General features: G+C 36.3%; 1 protein-coding gene across 1 annotated transcript in view; it reads right to left on the minus strand.

The window, feature by feature from the left end:
- Positions 1–20,264, minus strand: part of LOC126203689 (fatty acid synthase-like) — a 469,334-nt gene that overhangs the window by 147,433 nt on the left and 301,637 nt on the right. The window contains exon 26 of the mRNA XM_049938059.1: positions 8,460–8,636. Coding sequence (XP_049794016.1) covers positions 8,460–8,636 — 177 coding nt within the window. The remainder of the gene's footprint in view (positions 1–8,459; positions 8,637–20,264) is intronic.

Consider the following 20,264-nt stretch of genomic DNA (forward strand, 5'->3'; position numbering starts at 1 on the left):
CATTCACTTCCATACAGAAGAGCCTGTTTTGCTGTGACATTGTGGAACCTGCATTGTATTTATTTTCTAATCTGTGTACCAAAGCCTAAAATGATATTCTATTTCATTGATTGTATTTTGTTAAATTCTTCTATATGTCTAGTTTGCAAACTGTGAAATGTCACTACCAAAATATGTGTTTTATTCTATTCAAATTTTTCAAATGCAAACAACTTCCTGGGGAGGACAATGACAATGAGAGACATTATAACTAACAATACCAACACTTCATAGCCATTCAAATTATCATAAAAATTATAATAATTAAAAATTCAAGAATGATGAGGTGCTTTATTTGCAACTACTGGTTTCATATCAGTATAGGTTTATCTATAAAGAATACAGATTACTATGTGAAATTTTTTAAATGGTAGAAATACAGAACCATAGTGTTGGCGTTCAACAGAAATCAATGACGAGTACTTGTTGTTGTTGAGGTCTTCAGTCCAGAAACTGGTTTGATGCAGCTCTCCATGCTTCCATAATGTAGATGGACAATCACTGAGTTCCAGCTTTTGGTAAGTTATCCATGTGAACAGTCAAATCACAATCGTGGGTTGCCATAATAAAATTGAGTACGCCCAAAAGACACTTGTCAAAATATACAGAGTATGACTGCTGAATAAGTCATGCGTAAAAAAAACAGAGCAGGGGAAAAACTAATGATGAATGGGACACTACTGTGAACATGGATAAAATGCCTAAAAATTAAGTAATATATAGGGAAATTACAACAAGTACACAAGAAATATCATCCCAAAAATAATACTCTAGTATGGAACCGAAACATCGAGAATGGAAGAAATCTGAAAAATAGCTTACTGGATAATACCCTGTATGATACAATATAAGATCTAGTAGACACCAACTGTATAAAACCAATGAAGTAAAACTTAAAATCCTGGGTAATGTACGTATTTCTGCTGTATTGCTAACAGGATGATGTGTTGTAAGCAGCCGATGGAGGCTAGCAGTAGACTGGAAGGCCAAAGGCCGTGGTGCCTAAAAGGAAAACAAAATAAACACATGAGCAGCTGCAAGTTTTACTTCATTGGTTTTATATAGTTGGCATCTGCTGGATCTTTTTCTATGGGGAGTTGTCTAGTAAGCTATTTTTTAGATTTCTTTCGTTCTTGACATTTTGGTCCCATACTAGAGTGTACTCTTTTTAATGATATTTCCTATGTACTTATGGTACATTCCCAAGACATTAGTTAATTTATAGGCATTTTATCCCAATTATTAATTTTCCTCCGCATTTTTAGAGGCCTGACTCATTTGGCAGTCCTGCTTTGTGCATTTTGGAAAGCATCTTTTGGTGGTGAATTTTATTATGACAACCCACCACTGTGGCTTGGCTCTCAAAGAGGATAACTTCCTAAAAGCTGGGACTCCATATTGGTCCAACTAGATTATGGAAATATAACCATTGTGAGTACTCATCCTGGCTTTTTATTGAATGCCAACAGTATGGTTCTGTATTCCTACCATTTCAAAAACTTCACTTGTATTCTTGAGAGATAAACCTGAAGATGCATCTACACTGTCATGAAATAAGTAGTTGTGAATAAAGCATCTTCATACAGCCGAGCGGATTTTTGGAAACCCTTCATAATTATTGTCTTTTTGTAATAATTTTTATGATAATTTGAGTGGTTATTGAATGCTGAGTGTTGTTATTGTTTTCTTTAAATAGACTGAAGTACTTACTCTTCAAAGACTCCTCCCAGTTACAGCCATTCTCTCTGTCATAGTTTCTGAAATTTTTACTTTATGCATATCTTTGAAATTATTTTCACTTTCAGACATTAGTATCTAGTCATCTAGAAACAACAATATTTGCAGTGTTGTGTTTGTGGGAGCATACAGGAGTGAGATGGAGAGAGAGGATAGGACAGCAAGGTGCAGTCATGAGGTTAAATGGAAGGTGGGGGTTAGTGGAGAAGAAGAGAGGTAAAAAGACTGTGGGTGCATTGCTGGAACAGAGGACTGTGTAATGCTGTAATGGGACAAAGACTAAGGGTAAGGACAAAGTCTAACCACCCAGGACTCCCTATTGTGGCCAATTACTGTGCCCCCACTGAGAGAAACACTGCTCTCGTAGCCCAATACCTTCATCCTATTACCTGCAACCTATCCTCCTATATAAAAGATACCAACCATTTCATCCAATCACTCTCCACAGTTCATGTTTCTTTACCATACAATGCCTGCTCATTACTATTGATTCAACCTCCCTTTACTCTAACATCCATAATGCCCATGGCCTTACTGCTATTGAACACTACCTTTCCCAAAGACCGATGGATTCCAAACCTACACCCTCCTTCCTAATCGCCAAAGCTACAACCTCTTTCCTAATTGCCATGACATACCATATTCTAACCCACCTACAAACAAATCAAGGGTATGGCTATGGGCCCTGTGGGACCACCTCGATTGGGCTGTTTGTGCAAAGAATCCCAACCGGGAAACCTAGCACAGCCTGCCACGGCACTGGAGTGCGCATGCCTCTACATCACTGTCGGTAACTTCCAGAACCTCATGAACTCTCTTCCTACATATCTGCCATGCAAATGGTGGTTATTCAACCTTCAACACCTTGCCACATTAATGTGACTGGATCGTGTACTTGGTTCAGTAGTAATGGCTCCATGGTCTGGAAAGTCAGGGTAACAACCGGGAGTGTGGTGTGAAGACCACATGCCATTCTGTAGCACATCTGCATGATGCAGCAAAGCAGAGGATGACATGGTGGCTGGTTGACACTCCTTGGGTCCTCATGGCCTGGACAAGGAGCTTGTATAATATTCACATTAATGTCTGATCATTAAGACCAGAATGTCACATACACATTAATGTGACCACCACCATATGTTACAAAATTAAAACATCAGCATGTAATAACCACTCACAGACGGAAGGTGGCAGCACTTGCAGTGGAGGGTGTATAAATCTTGTTGTGTGGGCGGGTGGGTGGGTGGGTGGGATTTCTTGCAGAACAGTGCAGTCATTGTCGTAACACAGAAATGGAGCAAATTACCCACATCCAAAAGGGCACAATCACTGGCTTTCAAGTCGATGGTGGAAATATTTCCAAAACAGCGAAGTCTGTAAACTGTTTGCATGCTACCATGGTTAAATTATACCATGGATGGCAAAATGGCACTATCCAAACCCGACACCGAGGTAACTGTTGTGGATCATGGGCCATAGATGATAGGGGTGAATGATGATGGCTGGCTGCAGAGTTGTGTACTGGTGAATAGACATGCATATGTTGAGTAACTGACCACTCTGATGAACCTAGGGGCTACCAACAGTGTCTCCTCAATGACTATTCAAGAATGTTGCTGCATATGGGCCTCCACAGCAGGTGCCTGGTTCATGCTTGTTTTATTGTTATTGCTTGCTGGAAATAACTTACAGAATGCACATATAGTAGGTTTTATTATTGTTCCTGGTTCTGACACACTTGCCAACCCTTCTGGGCTTTGGATGCATGGCCCATTCTCAGAGAGTCTTCTGTTCTTGGGAAATACATCCTTATGCAATGTGTTCTGCTGACAGTGTCTTTCCAAGTTTTTCCATCTAGACAATGTACTTGCACTCCAGTTAGGGCCAGTCGAGTGACTGCTGTTCATCAGCAACAAAGGTTGGAATGTGTATGCCAATCCTGTAACTGGATGTCCACTGAGTGGTGAAAGGTGACCTTTCAAGATGAATCATGTATTATGCACTGTCTTAAGGATGGTTGTTGGTGTGTACAGCATGAAAGTCTGAAAGCAAACACTCTGCAACATTCATTTGAAGGGTCCAGGAAGGAGGACATTCCGTGGGTGATCTGGTCAATCTAGAAGGCACAATGGATCAACCAAGTATGCATCTATCATTGGAGACCATGTCCACCTCTACATGAAGTTCATATTTCGTCAGCACAATGGCATGTATCAGCAGAACACTGCAACATGTCATGCAGTTCACAGTGTACATGTGCAAAGAGCCCCAGGATGAATTTATTGTACTCTCCTGGGCACCAAACTCCCCAGATTTAAACACAGTTGCAAATCTGTCAAACCACCTCAATTAGGCTGTTTGTACCATGGATCCTCAACCAAGAAGGCTAGTGCAGCTGGCCATGACACTGGAGTCAGCATGGTTGCACATCCCTGTTGGTACCTACCAGAATGTCACTGAATCTCTATTGTACATCTGACAGCAGTCCGCACTACAAAAGGTGGCTATTCTGACAGGTGGTCACATTAATGTTACTGGACATTGTAACTCCTCAATTGCTATCATAAGGCTGAGTGCATCCCATATCAGTTCTCTCAACAAGGAAAGGACCTTGGCAATGCCAGGAACTGAATCCAGATTCTCCGTAGAGCAGACATTTATGTTGACCACTCAGCTGAAGAGGTAGTCATGATTGCTCTAATGAAAATATTTTTCAGTTTTCTGTTATACCATATGATAATAACAACTTTTATCACCCCATCTTACTCCAAACAATCAAACTTTGTGCTTATAACAATGGGCTAGTTTCTTGCTTTTGCCAAGAAGTTGTTTAAAACTTCTCATTTATTTGAATCTATATTGTTTCTGTTGAGTTTGGTGACACCATGCCAATTAAATCATTGGCTTACGTTGAGTTGGAAGAATTAGTAAATTCCTCATAGATGGATGAAAACTTTCCAAGTTTGTAGAAAATGACACTAATGCATATGAAAGCAAATGTTCTATCAGTGATTACAATTCACAGCCTGTACAAAATAGGAAACAGTCTTTTCTTTCTAAAAATCACAATACATAATCTCAGTTATACACACAAGCACAAAATGGCTGCCTATCAGGTTCAAATATCACCAAGAGTATCTCAGGAATTACCAGGTATGCAAAAAGTTGAATAAGTGATGCAAGAAGTTCATCTGAAGTGGAATTTGTTCAGAGTTCGTAAATGAAAGAATAAAAATATCAAACATTGAAGGGAAGTGAGTTTATCATCAACAATGGACAAACATTGAAGATTCTGTTTTTCATGCATGCTTAGGACTCTTATTCCTTGTGACTGTATATCGATAACATGGGAAGGGTACAAAAAGATTGTGGGATATGGATACTGGTTGCACATATTTCAAGCAAACATTCCCAATGCAACTTCTGTACATACCATCTGCTCTGCCACTTGATAAAAAATTCAGAAGAGAGGAAAGATAACATGATGTCAAACTTGCTGTAGTTCATAGTATTTTTGAGAAGTGGGTAGAAGTCCCTTCTAAACGGTATAATCCAGGAGTAAATATTACTGTTGATGAGCAATTAGTAGGATTTAGAGATTGCTGTCCATTCAGACACCATATCACAAGCAAACCAGCACTATATGGGATCAAGATATGGACTCTGTGTGACAGCAAATCTTTGTACATATTGAAAGCCAGAACCTATACAGCAAAGGATAATGGATTGGCACCAAAAATCCAGGAATGAGAGTAGTTTCTGATCTCATTTCTGAGTTTCAAGATTAGAATACCATGTGTGACATTTTTTTTACATCATACAACCTGGAACAACTGCTCCTGAAAAGGAAATTAACAGTATTGGGAACTAATACAGAAAAATAAAGCAGAGCTTTCACAAATATACCCAAGAAGAGGGTTCATAGCTCTTCGTTCTACTTCATAAATGGCACACTGCTGTGGTCAGTTATATTCCATACAGAAATATGAATGTTGTTCTATTGAACACGATCTAGCATTATGATGAAATCAGTGACATTGTTGATAAGACCCTAAAAATGATTTTGAATTATAATTCAATGAAAGGGGCTGTAGACAAAGTTTATTAGCTAAAGAGGCTTGCTACATGCTAACAAAAAACCATAAATATTAAAATAAGACATTTTCTTAAAATAAAGTCTGTATACTATTATTATTTTCAACATATAGGAATATAAAAATGTCAACAACTGCATGAAAAATGCATGCTAGTACAGGTTTTTTGCATTATTTTAATGTCAAGTCTTTTGTACAAGGCTGGGAGGATAATTATGGTCAGTGAAGGCTGAACACACTGAAAAAGATGATATCCTTCATTTCAATGACTCCTTTACAGCCTGTGCCATATGGGTCCTTCTCACCAACACCAGCTTTTTTTGAATTGTGCAGGTAGAAACTTTCCCTGCAATACACTATGTTCCCGTAACCCTCCTGGCCTCAACCTATGTTAGTCACTGTCCTCTCCTATCCAGCCACTTCGCTGTTCCCATTCCAACACTACACAGCCATCATTCCACGACCACACTTAGTATTTTTATTTCTCTCCTTTTTCACTACTCCCCCCCCCCCCCCCTCCCTCTCACCACGTCTCCACTGCCCTCCGTCTAACCTGCAGAGCTTCACTGTCCACCAGCCCCACCATACTATCCCCCCCCCTTCCCCCCCCCTTCTCCTTACTCCCTTCCAGTCACTACTCCCATCATGCACTCGTGCTGCTACTTTCAGTGAGGTTACAGTTACCTGAGGCTGCAGTCACGTGTGTGAGTTGCATTTTGTGTGTGTGTGTGTGTGTGTGTGTGTGTGTGTGTGTGTGTGTGTGTGTGTGTGCGTGCGTGCACACGCACGTGAATGTGCGTCTATTGTTGACGAAGGCCTTAATGGCTGAAAGGTATAATTGTGAGAGTCTTTTTGTTGTGCCTATCTGCAACTCAGCATCTCCGCTATATGGTGAGTAGCAATGTTCCTTCTCACAGTATTGTTACATTCCATCCTGGATTTTCCATTGTTTGATTCATTAATCTCTACTTTATGAAACCTTATACATTAATGAAGAATAAGCTTATGCACAATTAGTTCTGCTCCAATGGAATACAGCCAAGACTCCCCAAAAAATTTTAGAGAACATCATTTTGCCTGAAATATGTAATTAATTCTGGTATACATTATACAAAAGCATACAAGAAGAATGGATAGTTTCTTCAAGGACCAAATAACACAGAATGAACTGTTTGTGTGACAATTCTGAACATGCAGACTCATAAACTAAATGCATATTATTAGAATATTTACATATTTTCTTTATTAGTTACAAGTTGTACTTGGCAGTGCATTGCTGTGGCTCATTCTGCTTAGATGGAAATGAAGGAAAAGAGAAAGCAAATATTTCTAATATGTATAGGAATTGGATATATCTCCTAATTTCCTTTTATACCCTGTCTTTGTCCATCTCTATCTGTCCACTGTTTCTATCAGTTCACCCTCTTTCTATGTCCATCTTCCGCTTCCCTTCTCTCCATCTCTTCCTGACCCCTCTCTCTGTCCATCTCCTCCTTTCCATTTTCTACATTCATTTCCTCACACCCCTCAGTGCATCTCCTTTTACCCCCTCTCGCTGATCTTGATCCTTGTTTATCGTGATGCAAATGCATTCTGTAGTGGTACTCCAATCATAAGCTGATTAGCCATAAATACAACTTTCCTGTTTGCTAATAACTTTTCACATTTATGTATTCCAAATTTGCATATATTATATAAAGTTAAAAACTGTTATATAAAAATACGTTCATACCTGACTGCAATGTTGTGTCAAAATTCCAAAGCAATTGATGAAGAACTTCCAGAGATTTATCATTTTATACACATAAACATTTCCATTTCCATTTATATGGATTACGCTTTTCTGACTTGTCCATTATCATCTGCGTGATTTTTTTCTGTGTTACAAAACTGGACCAATTAATATACAGAATGATAAGTTACAGGAAGAAGGCTACTTTTGAACTTCTTTTTAATTTTTATTTGCAATAAATCATTAGTTTTTTGGAGAGTGAACTTATCGCACTTAGTTACCACTCCTGATTGTCATCAATCATCAGATAATTTACTTTGTACAATATCAATATTCAATTGAATATGGATCTTTAGTCTACTTTTCCAACCCTGTCTTTCTTAAGAAGTAAGTCTCAGACTGAAAGCAATGACAAGTGACCTCTTTCTCTGTTTTCTCTTATTCATTCATTTATATCTCATTTTACATCATCCCTCAATTACTTTGTGGTTTGAATTATGTATTTTTTTCTGTTTTGGTTCATGTACTTTAATACAAATTTACACTTTTTTCAGTATGGGTACTTCCAGCTTGCTGCACCTTAATAACTCTTTTAAATAATGATTGGCATTTTCTCTAGAAACAGTTATATATCCGAACATTCATATGTATGACGATCAACTCCAAGAAAATGTTGTGGCCCTTGGCATTGCATTCTTTTGAAAATATTGTCCCATATGTTTTGAAATTAAGGAATAAATGATGGAAGATCTATGAAGAGGTCAATGGAGATGTATCACAGAGGGAAACTTGACCACATTCCAAGTATGACTGAAAATGATGTAGCCAAATGTTTGTAACTGAAATATAAGACTCACCTGTGGGAAGTTTTTGAGAATAAATTCTTTCTTTTGTTGTGTTCCAACAGTGGTGAAAACAGTGCAGCCATGAAACAGGCAGTAGGTGATGGCAGCTTGTCCAATACCACCACTACCTGCATGGATCAGTACGGAGTCACCTTTACGAAGTCCACCTTTTTTAAAGGCCATCAGAATCTGAAAAACAATAGTTAATGTGTAAAATGACTCTATTAAATTTTACATGACCTACTGGCCTCCATCTAAACTCTTAAAATGTTCCAAATGGAAAACAGGATATTTACTAATATATACTCATCACTAGTCAGTTAGATGATACTTTCTGGTCTTCGACAACAAGCTACACTTTTGTGCATACCTCATGTTTGTGAAAAATGATATGTCATATACTGATTCATATTATTTACAGCCAGGTGTATAGGTCACCCTCTTTCTCCAAGACTAGTAGGCTCACACCCATATTAGGGTTGTTGGATCAACTATTGTTAAGTATATACGGTATATGTGTGTGTGTGTGTGTGTGTGTGTGTGTGTGTTTGGAGGAGGGTGATGGGTTATGGGCTCTTAATGACAAGGTTACCAGGACCTTTACTCCCAGTCTCTCTCCTGTTCATATATCACATTAATACTTGTTCCATAGACCATGAATACGATATTTTGTACTGATGTGGAATGTGTCAGTTTAACACAAGTATTCTTTAAATGATATAAATTTTTTTCAATTACTACTTCACATCTAAAAATTCATCTATTGCAGAGAAGGAGTTGTCATTCAGACGTTTTTTTTTAATTTGCATGCTATATGTCACAATTTTAATGTTGTGTGGCAAATAACCAAAGATTTTTGTGGCAGTGTAATTCACCCTTTTCCAAGCCAAAGTGAGATTTAACCCAGAATGGTGAAGATCATCCTTTCTTCTTGTGTTGTAGCTATGCACTTTGTTATTTTTTTTAATTTGCCATGGTTATTAATAACATATTTTATAAGTGAATATATGAATTGTGAAGACACTGTAAATAACCTGAGTTCCTTAAATAAATGTCTGCAAGGTGATATTGGGTGGGCTTCAGCTATTATTCTGATTACACACTTTTGTGCAAAAAATACTTTTTCTCTTAGTCATGAATTACCCCAAAATATAATGCCATGTGAAATCAGTGAATGAAAATAAGCATTGTAGGCTAATTTATTGACATGTTTATCACCAAATTTGCAATAACTCTCATAGCATAAGTAGCTCAACCTAAGCGTTTCTTCCAATAATTTGCTTTTCTCTGTCTGACAGACAGCACAACAGAGAATCCAAGGTTTTCAAAAATAGCTAAAAACTTCAGAATAGGGACCTGTACATAGCTACAATTATAAAAGTACCATTATTTAGTATCAAAATTTTTCACACTATGATAAATTTTAACATATATGGCAACTCATATCTCCGTAGTGTCTCTACTTGCAGGTGCTGAAAGCTTATATCCACCTAAATATACCTTTTCCATATCTGTGACTATACAATCACATTATCATACATCCTTTAATGTACTGCAATTTTGGTCAAATTTCACATCAATGCACACATCCAGAAATTTTGAATGTTCTGCCTTAGCAACAAACTTTTGTTCATTGTCTATATTTATCAATGCTGCTACGCCATGTACTGCACAGAACTGTATATAATGTGTTTTCTCAAAATTTAGTGAGAGTCCATTTGTGAAGAACCACTTAATAATTTCTTGAAAGACTTGCAGACAACCACTTAATAATTTTCTGAAAGATATTATTTACAATTTCCTCCTTAGCTAATTCTTATTTGTTGGTTGTGATTACTATACTTGTCTCATCAGCAAAAAGAACTAGTTTTGCATCTTCATGAATACAGAGTGGCAAGTCATTAGTATATATTAAGAACAATAAGGGACCCAAGACTGAACTCTGTGATACCTCCCCTGTCAGAGGACTCATCGAATTTCTGCAGGATATCTGTACTGTTGATTTCAACCTTCTGAATTAAATCATTTGTCCACTATGCCACACATACCACAATACTTAAGCTTATCTGGAAGAAGTTCATGATTCACATGGTCAAAAGTTCAGTTATTCAGAGCATCCAATATTTTATATGTGAAAGCATATGTAATATTTTCAGTTGAAATGCCTTTCTCAAAACCAAAGTGACATTTTATTAGTACTTCATTTTTACAAATATGTGAAGCTACTCTTGAATACATTACTTTTTCAACAATTTTGGATAAAACTGAGATTGCATGGAAGTTGTTAGCATCAGACCTATCCCTTTTTTTATGCAATGGTTTACTAATATCATGTTTCAGTCTATCTGGAAAAATGCCCTGCTTCAGTTAGCTACTTCATATATGGCTGAGAATCTTACTTATCCGTTGCAAACAACCTTTTAGTACTCTGTTTGAAATGCCATCTGTTCCATGCAAGCTTTTACTTTTGAATGAATTTATTATTTTCCTAATACCACTAGGAGAGGTGGGTTGAATTTCAAATTTATCAAACTGGATAGGTATGTCTCTTCCATATACTGCCTTGCACTTTCTAATAAATAGCTGGATCCTATTTTCTCTACAACACTTAAAAATGAATATTAAACATATTTTCTACTTCTGACTGTTTGTTAACAAGCTTTTCACTGAGTTTTATAGAAAAACAGTCTTTCTTTGCTCTCGGGTGTCCTGTTTCCCTTTTAATAATATTACAAATTGTTTTAATTTTATTATCAGAGGTGCTAATCTCAGACATAATGCACATACTTGTGGACTTTTTAATAATTTTTTTTTTAATACAGTGCCATAGCTTTTATAACGTTTGACTATTTCTCTTTCTACCTATAAGATACACTTGCCTTTTTTTTTTTTTTACAAGATACTTTTTATCCCTTTAGTGAACCATGGAGTTTTAGATGGTTTCTTACAATTATGTTTCATTGTCTTCTTAGGGAAACTGTATTAAAATTACTCACAAATGTATCATGAAATGGGTTAAATTTTAAATTAGCATCAGGTTCCCTGTACACATCATCCCAGTCTCTTTCCCTAAAATTTGCAATTGTTAAATTATGAAATAAATACACTATTTTGTAGGACTGTTTTGCATTACTGTACGGAACTATGTCATATACTGTAACTAGCTGTGCATCATGACCAGACAGAATACTCTTAAAAGGAAAAGTTTTTATTTGATTAAATTTATCTTCACCTATAAAAACATTATCTATCAGTGTGCTGCTTTCCTGTACTACCTGAGTAGAAAAGGGAATAACTGATGTCAAATTGAAAGAAACCAGTAATGATTCAAGGGCAAGCTTTCCATCAGAGTCTTTCAGAAAATCTGCACTGAAATCCCCATAAACAAAAATTTGCTTTCCTGTGTCTGATAGACAGCACAACAGAGAATCCGAGATTTTCAAAAATAGCTAAAAACTTCAGAATAGGGACCTGTACATAGCTACAATTATAAAAGTACCATTATTTAGTATCGAAATTTTTCACACTATGATAAATTTTAACATATATGGCAACTCCTATCTCCGCAGTGTCTCTAGTTGCAGGTGCTGAAAGCTTATATCCACCTAAATTTACCTTTTCCATATCTGTGACTATACAATCACATTATCATACATCCTTTAATGTACTGCAATTTTGGTCAAATGTTCTTCTAAAACACAGATAATACAAGGAGGCTAACATAAATGTGAAAGATATGTGAATGGCTGATCAATTATGAAAGACACAGGTGAGGCAGCCAACCTTAAAATAAAACATTAGAGAGTCATCCCTGATATTTGGGGAGCAAGTTGGACATTTCACAGAATCTTAGAAGTCATGCCACATTCCTCCCATTGTCATCTAAAGTAGAGGACAAATCAGCAGGTGAATTAACCACTACCGTCTTATCCGAAAATAAAACACAGACAATTAAAATTTGGCACACTGTGATCTGTACACCACAAGTGTCATACATTGGAAGATCCTCTCACTGGTGCAGGCAGGTGTGTGTCAGAGGGCTGGGACCTATGTGAAAACAAGTGAAAAGGACCTCATCCCATGCTGGAAGAAACTGTGCCACAGTTGTGATGTTGGCTTTACTAGCTGCTGTTTATTGTCTGGCACTTACTGCCACTCTTCTTCCCATACATATGACTCTGTACCTCAAGAGTGAAGTGATAGCATGTGGGGGGATGGCACACCGAATCACCTGATTATAGCTACATGCCTTCTTGGCTGCTATACCTGCTAATTCATCTCCCTAAATTCTTATTTTCTCTGATTTCCAGCAGAAAGACACTAACTTCCCCAGCCTCTGTAGGTGCAGAAGGGTGCCCTTGATATTCTGGACTAAATTATATCTCAGGAAGTGTGAACAGATGAGAACTTTAACAGTCTCAACAAATTCCTGGAAAAGCGGTATTATGGCCTGAGTGAAAGATTACTGGGAGGAATGGACTGGGGGAACTCAAGCAATGGTTTGGGGCAGGCCAAGATACTTTTAAGCTTGCATCTTCATACACTATGCTTGGGTGGATAGACTATAATATGGTTCGTAGAGAATCAAATGCTTCTACTACTTTCCATTTAGGAACAATAAATTTCGAAACTCTAGAATCATAAGACAGCGTAGCCAAATTGGTTGAAGTTATCATAATTATGGGGATGTTAAAAGAAAGCAACCTAAATTAAAATAAGATCATGTGTATTATTACTGAGGGACAGAGCATGGAGAGAATTCTGATGTAAATATTACTGTAAACATGATGATTACCATGGACATGAAAGGACTTTCAGACAGAAGACCATGATCTGTTTAAATATAAACAAAAGATATTCTATTATGTGCAGAATATTTGGAATAGAAGATAATTCCTGAACACTGCAAGAACACTGTAACTGGACTCCACCACCAGGAAGCTGGCATATGAGAAATAAAAAAGAAAACTAGTAACGAAATTGGTGTAACGAATATGACTTACCGTTACATCTAGGAGTCATAAATTCTGAGAAAGCTTTGGACTCAACAAAAACGGTAATAACAGTTCCTTAGGAACAAACCAGTGCTTCAATCTTTGTTAGTATATTGAAGAACACATACATGTCCATGCTATAGCTTCCATTAGAATTAAATAATTATAAAATTTAATATATACTGTAGAGAGGTAAATAAGGTTGGTGGTGTAAGCACTTGATTGAAATAACATTCAGTGTGACAAAGAAAAAAAAAAAAAAGATTTGTTAGGTGAACTTGCTATGTAAACAGCATGTAAGTCAACAGCAGTAAGAATAAAGAAAAGCAAATAAAAGCTTAATAATAATTGGCCTATACAAGCCCCAAACAGTAATGTTGATGAATTCTTCTCTCATTTAACAGAACTTCTTGATAAACTCTCAACAAGTAATAAGTAGATAATAATAATAATAGATTTGAAAATATATGCTTTAAGTTATAATGTGTCTTATATTTGGTATTCTAACATGATAGAGTACTTTAACTACATTGTTGTTGTTGTTGTGGTCTTCAGTCCTGAGACTGGTTTGATGCAGCTCTCCATGCTAATCTATCCTGTGCAAGCTTCTTCATCTCCCTGTACCTACTGCAACCTACATCCTTCTGAATCTGCTTGGTATATTCATCTCTTGGTCTCCCTCTACGATTTTTACCCTCCACGCTGGCCTCCAATACAAAATTGGTGATCCCTTGATGCCTCAGAACATGTCCTACCAACCGATGCATTCTTCTAGTCAAGGTGTGCCACAAACTTCTCTTCTCCCCAATCCTATTCAACGCCTCCTCATTAGTTATGTGATCTACCCATTTAATCTTCAGCATTCTTCTGTAATACCACATTTCGAAAGCTTCTATTCTCTTCTTGTCTAAACTATTTATCATCCATGTTTCACTTCCATACATGGCTACACTCCATACAAATACTTTCAGGAACAACTTCCTAACACTTAAATCAATACTCAATGTTAACAAATTTCTCTTCTTCAGAAACGCTTTCCTTCCCATTGCCAGTCTACATTTTATATCCTCTCTACTTCGACCATCATCAGTTATTTTGCTCCCCAAATAGCAAAACTCCTTTACTACTTTAAGTGTCTCATTTCCTAATCTAATACCCTCAACATCACCCGACTTAATTTGACTACATTCCATTATCCTCGTTTTGCTTTAGTTGATGTTCATCTTATATCCTCCCTTCAAGACACCATCCATTCCATTCAACTGCTCTTCCAAGTCCTTTGGTGTCTCTGACAGAATTACAATGTCATCGGCGAACCTCAAAGTTTTTATTTCTTCTCCATGGATTTTAATACCTACTCCGATTTTTTCTTTTGTTTCCTTCACTGCTTGCTCAATATACAGATTGAATAACATCGGGGAGAAGCTACAACCCTGTCTCACTCCCTTCCCAACCACTGCTTCCCTTTCATGCCCCTCAACTCTTATAACTGCCATTTGATTTCTATACAAATTGTAAATAGACTTTCGCTCCATATATTTTACCCCTGTGTAACGGAACATATTAAAGGCTTTACTTTAATGAAGTATGGATCCCTTCCAAATTCAACCAGTTTAACGAGTATTTATGATTATAGAAAAGTTATTGTGTATGTTAACAATGATTGCATAACATGTCTCCATAAACAGTCAACCCATTAAATTATAATGAATAACTGACCCACACAAAAGTTAATATCACTTGATCACTGATACAGCAAATGTCATCATGTAAAAACGCTAAGTTCATCTTAAATAATTTATATGAAGTACGAAAAATAGTGGCCAACTTAGGTATTTTGGATCTCCTTAAATAAAAATCACCCAGTGAAACCTATTTGTTCACTAGGAGCGTTTTCACTCAGTATTCACGTAATCAATCCTATTTTAGACGAAAACCAATGTAATTCTTAATAATTCATGTTACTTACTTATTTATGCAAATTAGAGAAGTCAATTGACAAACTTCTAAAAAAACGACCTTTTTGTAACAAAGAATTATTCTGTCAAGTCAACAAATCTGTCTGTCATTTTAATAACATGTTAAATTATGTCACTCGATGCAAATTAATAACTTTTCTGCACAAATTATGATAACAGATGTACATGTGACTTATAAACTATATCTCTTTTTAGTAGTTCTTTGACAATGTTATAAATACAGGCAGTCGGAGGCAGTCGGAGGTAGTCGGAATGTCACTTTGGTGAAGTGTGTTTCTGTGTTATTGTTTGGGATGGAAAAACAATGCAAAGAACATGTAAAGGAAGTACTACTTTGTGTTATGTTATGGTCTTTGGTGGACAGTGGAATTAAGATGGCCACCAAAGTAATAAATATTTGATGTTTACATATGTGTTGGTTTCGCTCGTTCTTTATCATCAAAAGCACATGAAAAACACGGGACCTCATGTTTTTACCCTAGACAACCAGATTTAGAGCCAGCATCAGTATCGAGACACAGCAGCGATCCAGCAAGCAGCAGCGATTACTACAATGCATTTTAATGGCGCCAACCTAACATCAAGTGCTAACAAGCTCCGTAAATTGGAGTGAAATAGTGCGATTATAGCAATTAGTGATTTCAATGACCAGGCGACCATTTACAAAAGTGGGGGCTCAGCCGGGATCTTTAAGTGCATCGATGATAATAGTGCAGCGATAAATTTCATAAGTGCTTAGCACTCCAAAAAAAGTGTATTTGTGCAGTGTGGCAACAGTGAAAATATGTCAAAATTAAATAAATAAATAAATAAAGTGTGTTTGTGCGACTACGAAAAACTCATCACACCGCTCGGAAGATTAACGTCTGGATTATGTCAATGGAATTCATCAATCAAGACTTCAGCTTCGATAAAACCGAATAGACGTGAAGAAAGCCAACAAGAACACCGATCACGACATCATAGCATAGCTACATAAAGCAAGGTATTTTGTTGTTGTTGTCGTTTACAAAATTAATTGTTAACATGTCTCTACCTGAGAGGGATGAGATCGTAGGAAATGTAAAAATTGAACCAGGGGATGGTGAACAATTAAACTTAACAGAGTGGCTAGCAGGATTTGCAACTCAAATAAGCTCGCAACTTAAACAATTAAGTGAAGAAAACACAGATAGACTGGATAAGTTACGTTTGGATTTTAAACAATCAAGTGAAGAAAACACAGATAGACTGGATAAGTTAAGTTTGGATTTTAAACAATCAAATGAACAAGTAAGTTTGAAACTTAAAGAAAACACAGATAGACTGGATAAGTTAAGTTTGGATTTTGATCTATTAAGTACTCATCTCAATGAGAAGTGTGAGGAAATTAAAACTACCCTCAGTAAGAACACTAGCAAACAGTTGATACACTTCAGAAAAGAATTTCAAGTTAAAGTTGAAAGTTTAATTGAAAACATACAAGCGAACACAGACAGCATTGTTGTCATCTACAACAGAGTAGATACTGAAGCTAAAAGATTAGATCAGAGAATAGACAAAACATCAGAAAACCTTAAACAGGAATACAACCTGTACACCACTAATGTAGATACAAAAGTAGAAAATATACACACTAAATATACACAATTGGAGGACGCATTGATGTCCAAACAAACGATTTACAATCAAAATACAATGTATGGGCACATCCAAGTGAAATGCTTTCCTGGTGAAAATCTGCACCCTATTGACTTTATTCACCAATGTAAGGATATGTTTGTTGTAGGAATGTCAGATAACATAAAAATTAAGTTAGTAAAACGGTTTCTAGAAGGGGAGGCCCTATCCTGGGCAAATGAGAATAATGATTCTTGGAAAACGTTTGAAGAGTTTGAAGCTAAATTTATTTGCAAATTTTGGTCACAATCCATACAAGCCAGATTAAAGTCAGAATTTCTAAATGGACCAGTGTATAGAGGGAAAGTAGGGGGAATGCAAAAATTTTGCAGAGATCAATTGAAAAAACTTGCTCATTTGAATAACTCTTTTGATATTATGACACAAATTGATGTTTTAAAAAGAAGATTACCAGAGAGACTGCAGTGGGAATTGGTCCATGGACCAGACGATTCAATGGAAGAGTTCCTGAAATTTGTAGATAGATTAGATAGGGCCTTGGAAAGAGAAAATAACCAAAGTTTTGGCTCTGGCAACAACCAGTATGGGGGGTGGAACAGGAATGTAAATAGAGATTATTATGGGAGGAGAGACTTTGAAAATTCTGGAAATAATGCTCCAAATAAGGGAGATAGGAGATATGAAAATGATTTCAGAAACAATACACAGGAGGGGGGATGGAGGAGAGATAACAGGAATGATAGAAATAGGTATTGGGGAAGAGAACAAGATAGAAGGGGGTTTGTTGAAACTAGTGAACAAAACCACAACTACAAACGGACAGGCCGAGGAAACCAGCCGGGAAACGGTGGACAGTCCCACTAGATGTCTGTAGTTTTGGGGCTAGACAATATTATGACAGGACAACACATAACCGAAACTGGAAAAGGAGAGGATACAATGTAAAGAGTAAATACCATGAAAATACTGATGTTGTTAGAATGAATAAATTAGAATTTAATAAAAGGTTTTGGGATACTATGAGTAAAAGTGATACAGTTAATAAAAACAGTGTTCAAGCACAGGTAGTTAGTGAAAGTGCAGAAGTTGAAAGTATTGCAGAGTTCCATAGTTGGGCTGAAAAAGATACTGGTGTGAATAACAAGTCAGACACACCACAAGTAGAATCTATTTTGGGGGGTTTATTTGATAAGGGGGATGGCGAAGTGTTTAATGGAGCCAAAGACACAATTGCTGAGATTCAGATACATAGGGGGGAAACTGAAGATGGGGTTGTTGTGGAGGAGGAGGAAGAAGTAATAGAGGGACATTTAAATAATGATCCTAAATCAAGTGATGTTATTGATGAGAGTGTGGAGGAAGAAATAAAAGTATTTGTAGAATTGAAAAGTGATTATGAGATAAAGATAAGTGATGTGACAAACATGGGTAACAATGAGGTTAATTTAAGTGAAATGCAGACTAGGGAATGTGTATCTGAGGACAAGCTATTGCCTATTGGGAACTATGAAACACTAATCTATGAGAATGTTAATAATAATAATAATAATATTAAAGAAAATATAAAGGGATTGAATGTAAATGTGTGTTTTCAAGAGAAAGGGGAAAAGTTTTTAGAAGTTTTGTGGAACAACTATGGGAACTGTATAAACAAAGATGCCTTTTGGAAAGAATTAGCAAAGGTAAGTGCAACCTTGTATCCTATATGGTGGATAAGAATCCGTAGCGGACTTCATAAAAAATGGGGTGAAAACAGTAATTTGTTGAGTGGCAACACAGTGTTATGAGGAACAGATGAAAACAAAGGTTTATGTTTAAATGTCAATGCTTTGCAAACAGAGAGGGATGTGTCTAAGTGTAGGAAAGAGACATTAGACTTAGGAACTAAAGAAATTGAAAATGATCTATTGTTTGAAAATAATGAAATAGACAAAGATGTTGAGCTAGGTTGTCCATATGTTAAAGTAAACATTGACATTTGTCCATTTGAAATAAAAGAAAGCCCACATCCTAATGCGTATAGGCTTATCTTTCCCAGATCAAGAAGGTTATTTGGATTAAGAAACATCACTGAATTGAAACCATATAAACATGATTAAGCACATTTCCCTGTTTGAATACAGTTACTTACCCACTTTCCGTAAAGCATATAATCAGCAAAGATTTTCACTAGGTGTGTCAAATAGCAACTACCACTATAGATCCTGGAAAAGTTCCAGATCTCTGAGAGAATGTTTTTATATTTTTATTGTCACTATTGAATATTAAATTTTGAGACATCTTCTTTACTTGCAACGGGCAAGAAGGTGACAAACATTTAGTACTTTCTTTTTGTATTGTTGAATATGGGACATACTTGCACCAAATGTAAAAGACAATGAAAAAATTGTTGTGAAAGACCCATCATTTTGTTACTATTCTTTTTTAGGCATAAGATTTGTGTGCAATTTTCTACAGCTAATCAGATGTTCACAAGTTTGATGTTTGTGTTATGTTGTGACCAAATTAAGTGTGCAATTTTGGTATTAATATGTTCTTGTACTATCTTGACTATGTGTCTCAATGGGAGACAAGTTTTTTAAATATTTTCTTTTTTTTTTAAATGCATATTATATTCACACATGTGACTACTCTAGTGTTTGTGTTTATATATCATGTCCATACTTATAATTATGTTCTTTGTTTTCATTTCCTTTATAAGGCTCAAAACGAGCAGACAGTTGCAATATTTTCCTATGGACATCTGACCTGTCCATCTATGTAATATATTTATGTTCCTTCTATTATCTTGATTATTCTGTGACTCAATGAGAGCTGACTATGAAATAATTTACATATATTTTTTACACATCTTAAAATCGCATGTGATATATTTGTGTCTGTTTTTGATCATTTTCCATGTGGCTCACTGGGAGCAAAGATTAACAGTTTTTTTTTTACTTTCATATATTACTAAATATTTTTATTATGCTGTCATACTGAGAGCCATAACACAAAGTGAATTTGAAACAACACAACTAAAATATTTGCAGGAAAAAGTCATTTTGAAACGGTGTAACGGTTGTTGTATACATACACATTATGCATAGTAATTGACACATTTGACCTAGTCGGCTAATATCATTAACATTCTGTAAATGATATTACCCGAGGGGGGTATTGTAATGGAACATATTAAAGGCTTTACTTTAATGAAGTATGCGATCCCTTCCAAATTCAACCAG

The sequence above is a fragment of the Schistocerca nitens genome, chromosome 9 (assembly GCF_023898315.1).
Source record: "Schistocerca nitens isolate TAMUIC-IGC-003100 chromosome 9, iqSchNite1.1, whole genome shotgun sequence".
In the NCBI taxonomy this organism is placed as follows: Eukaryota; Metazoa; Arthropoda; class Insecta; order Orthoptera; family Acrididae; genus Schistocerca; species Schistocerca nitens.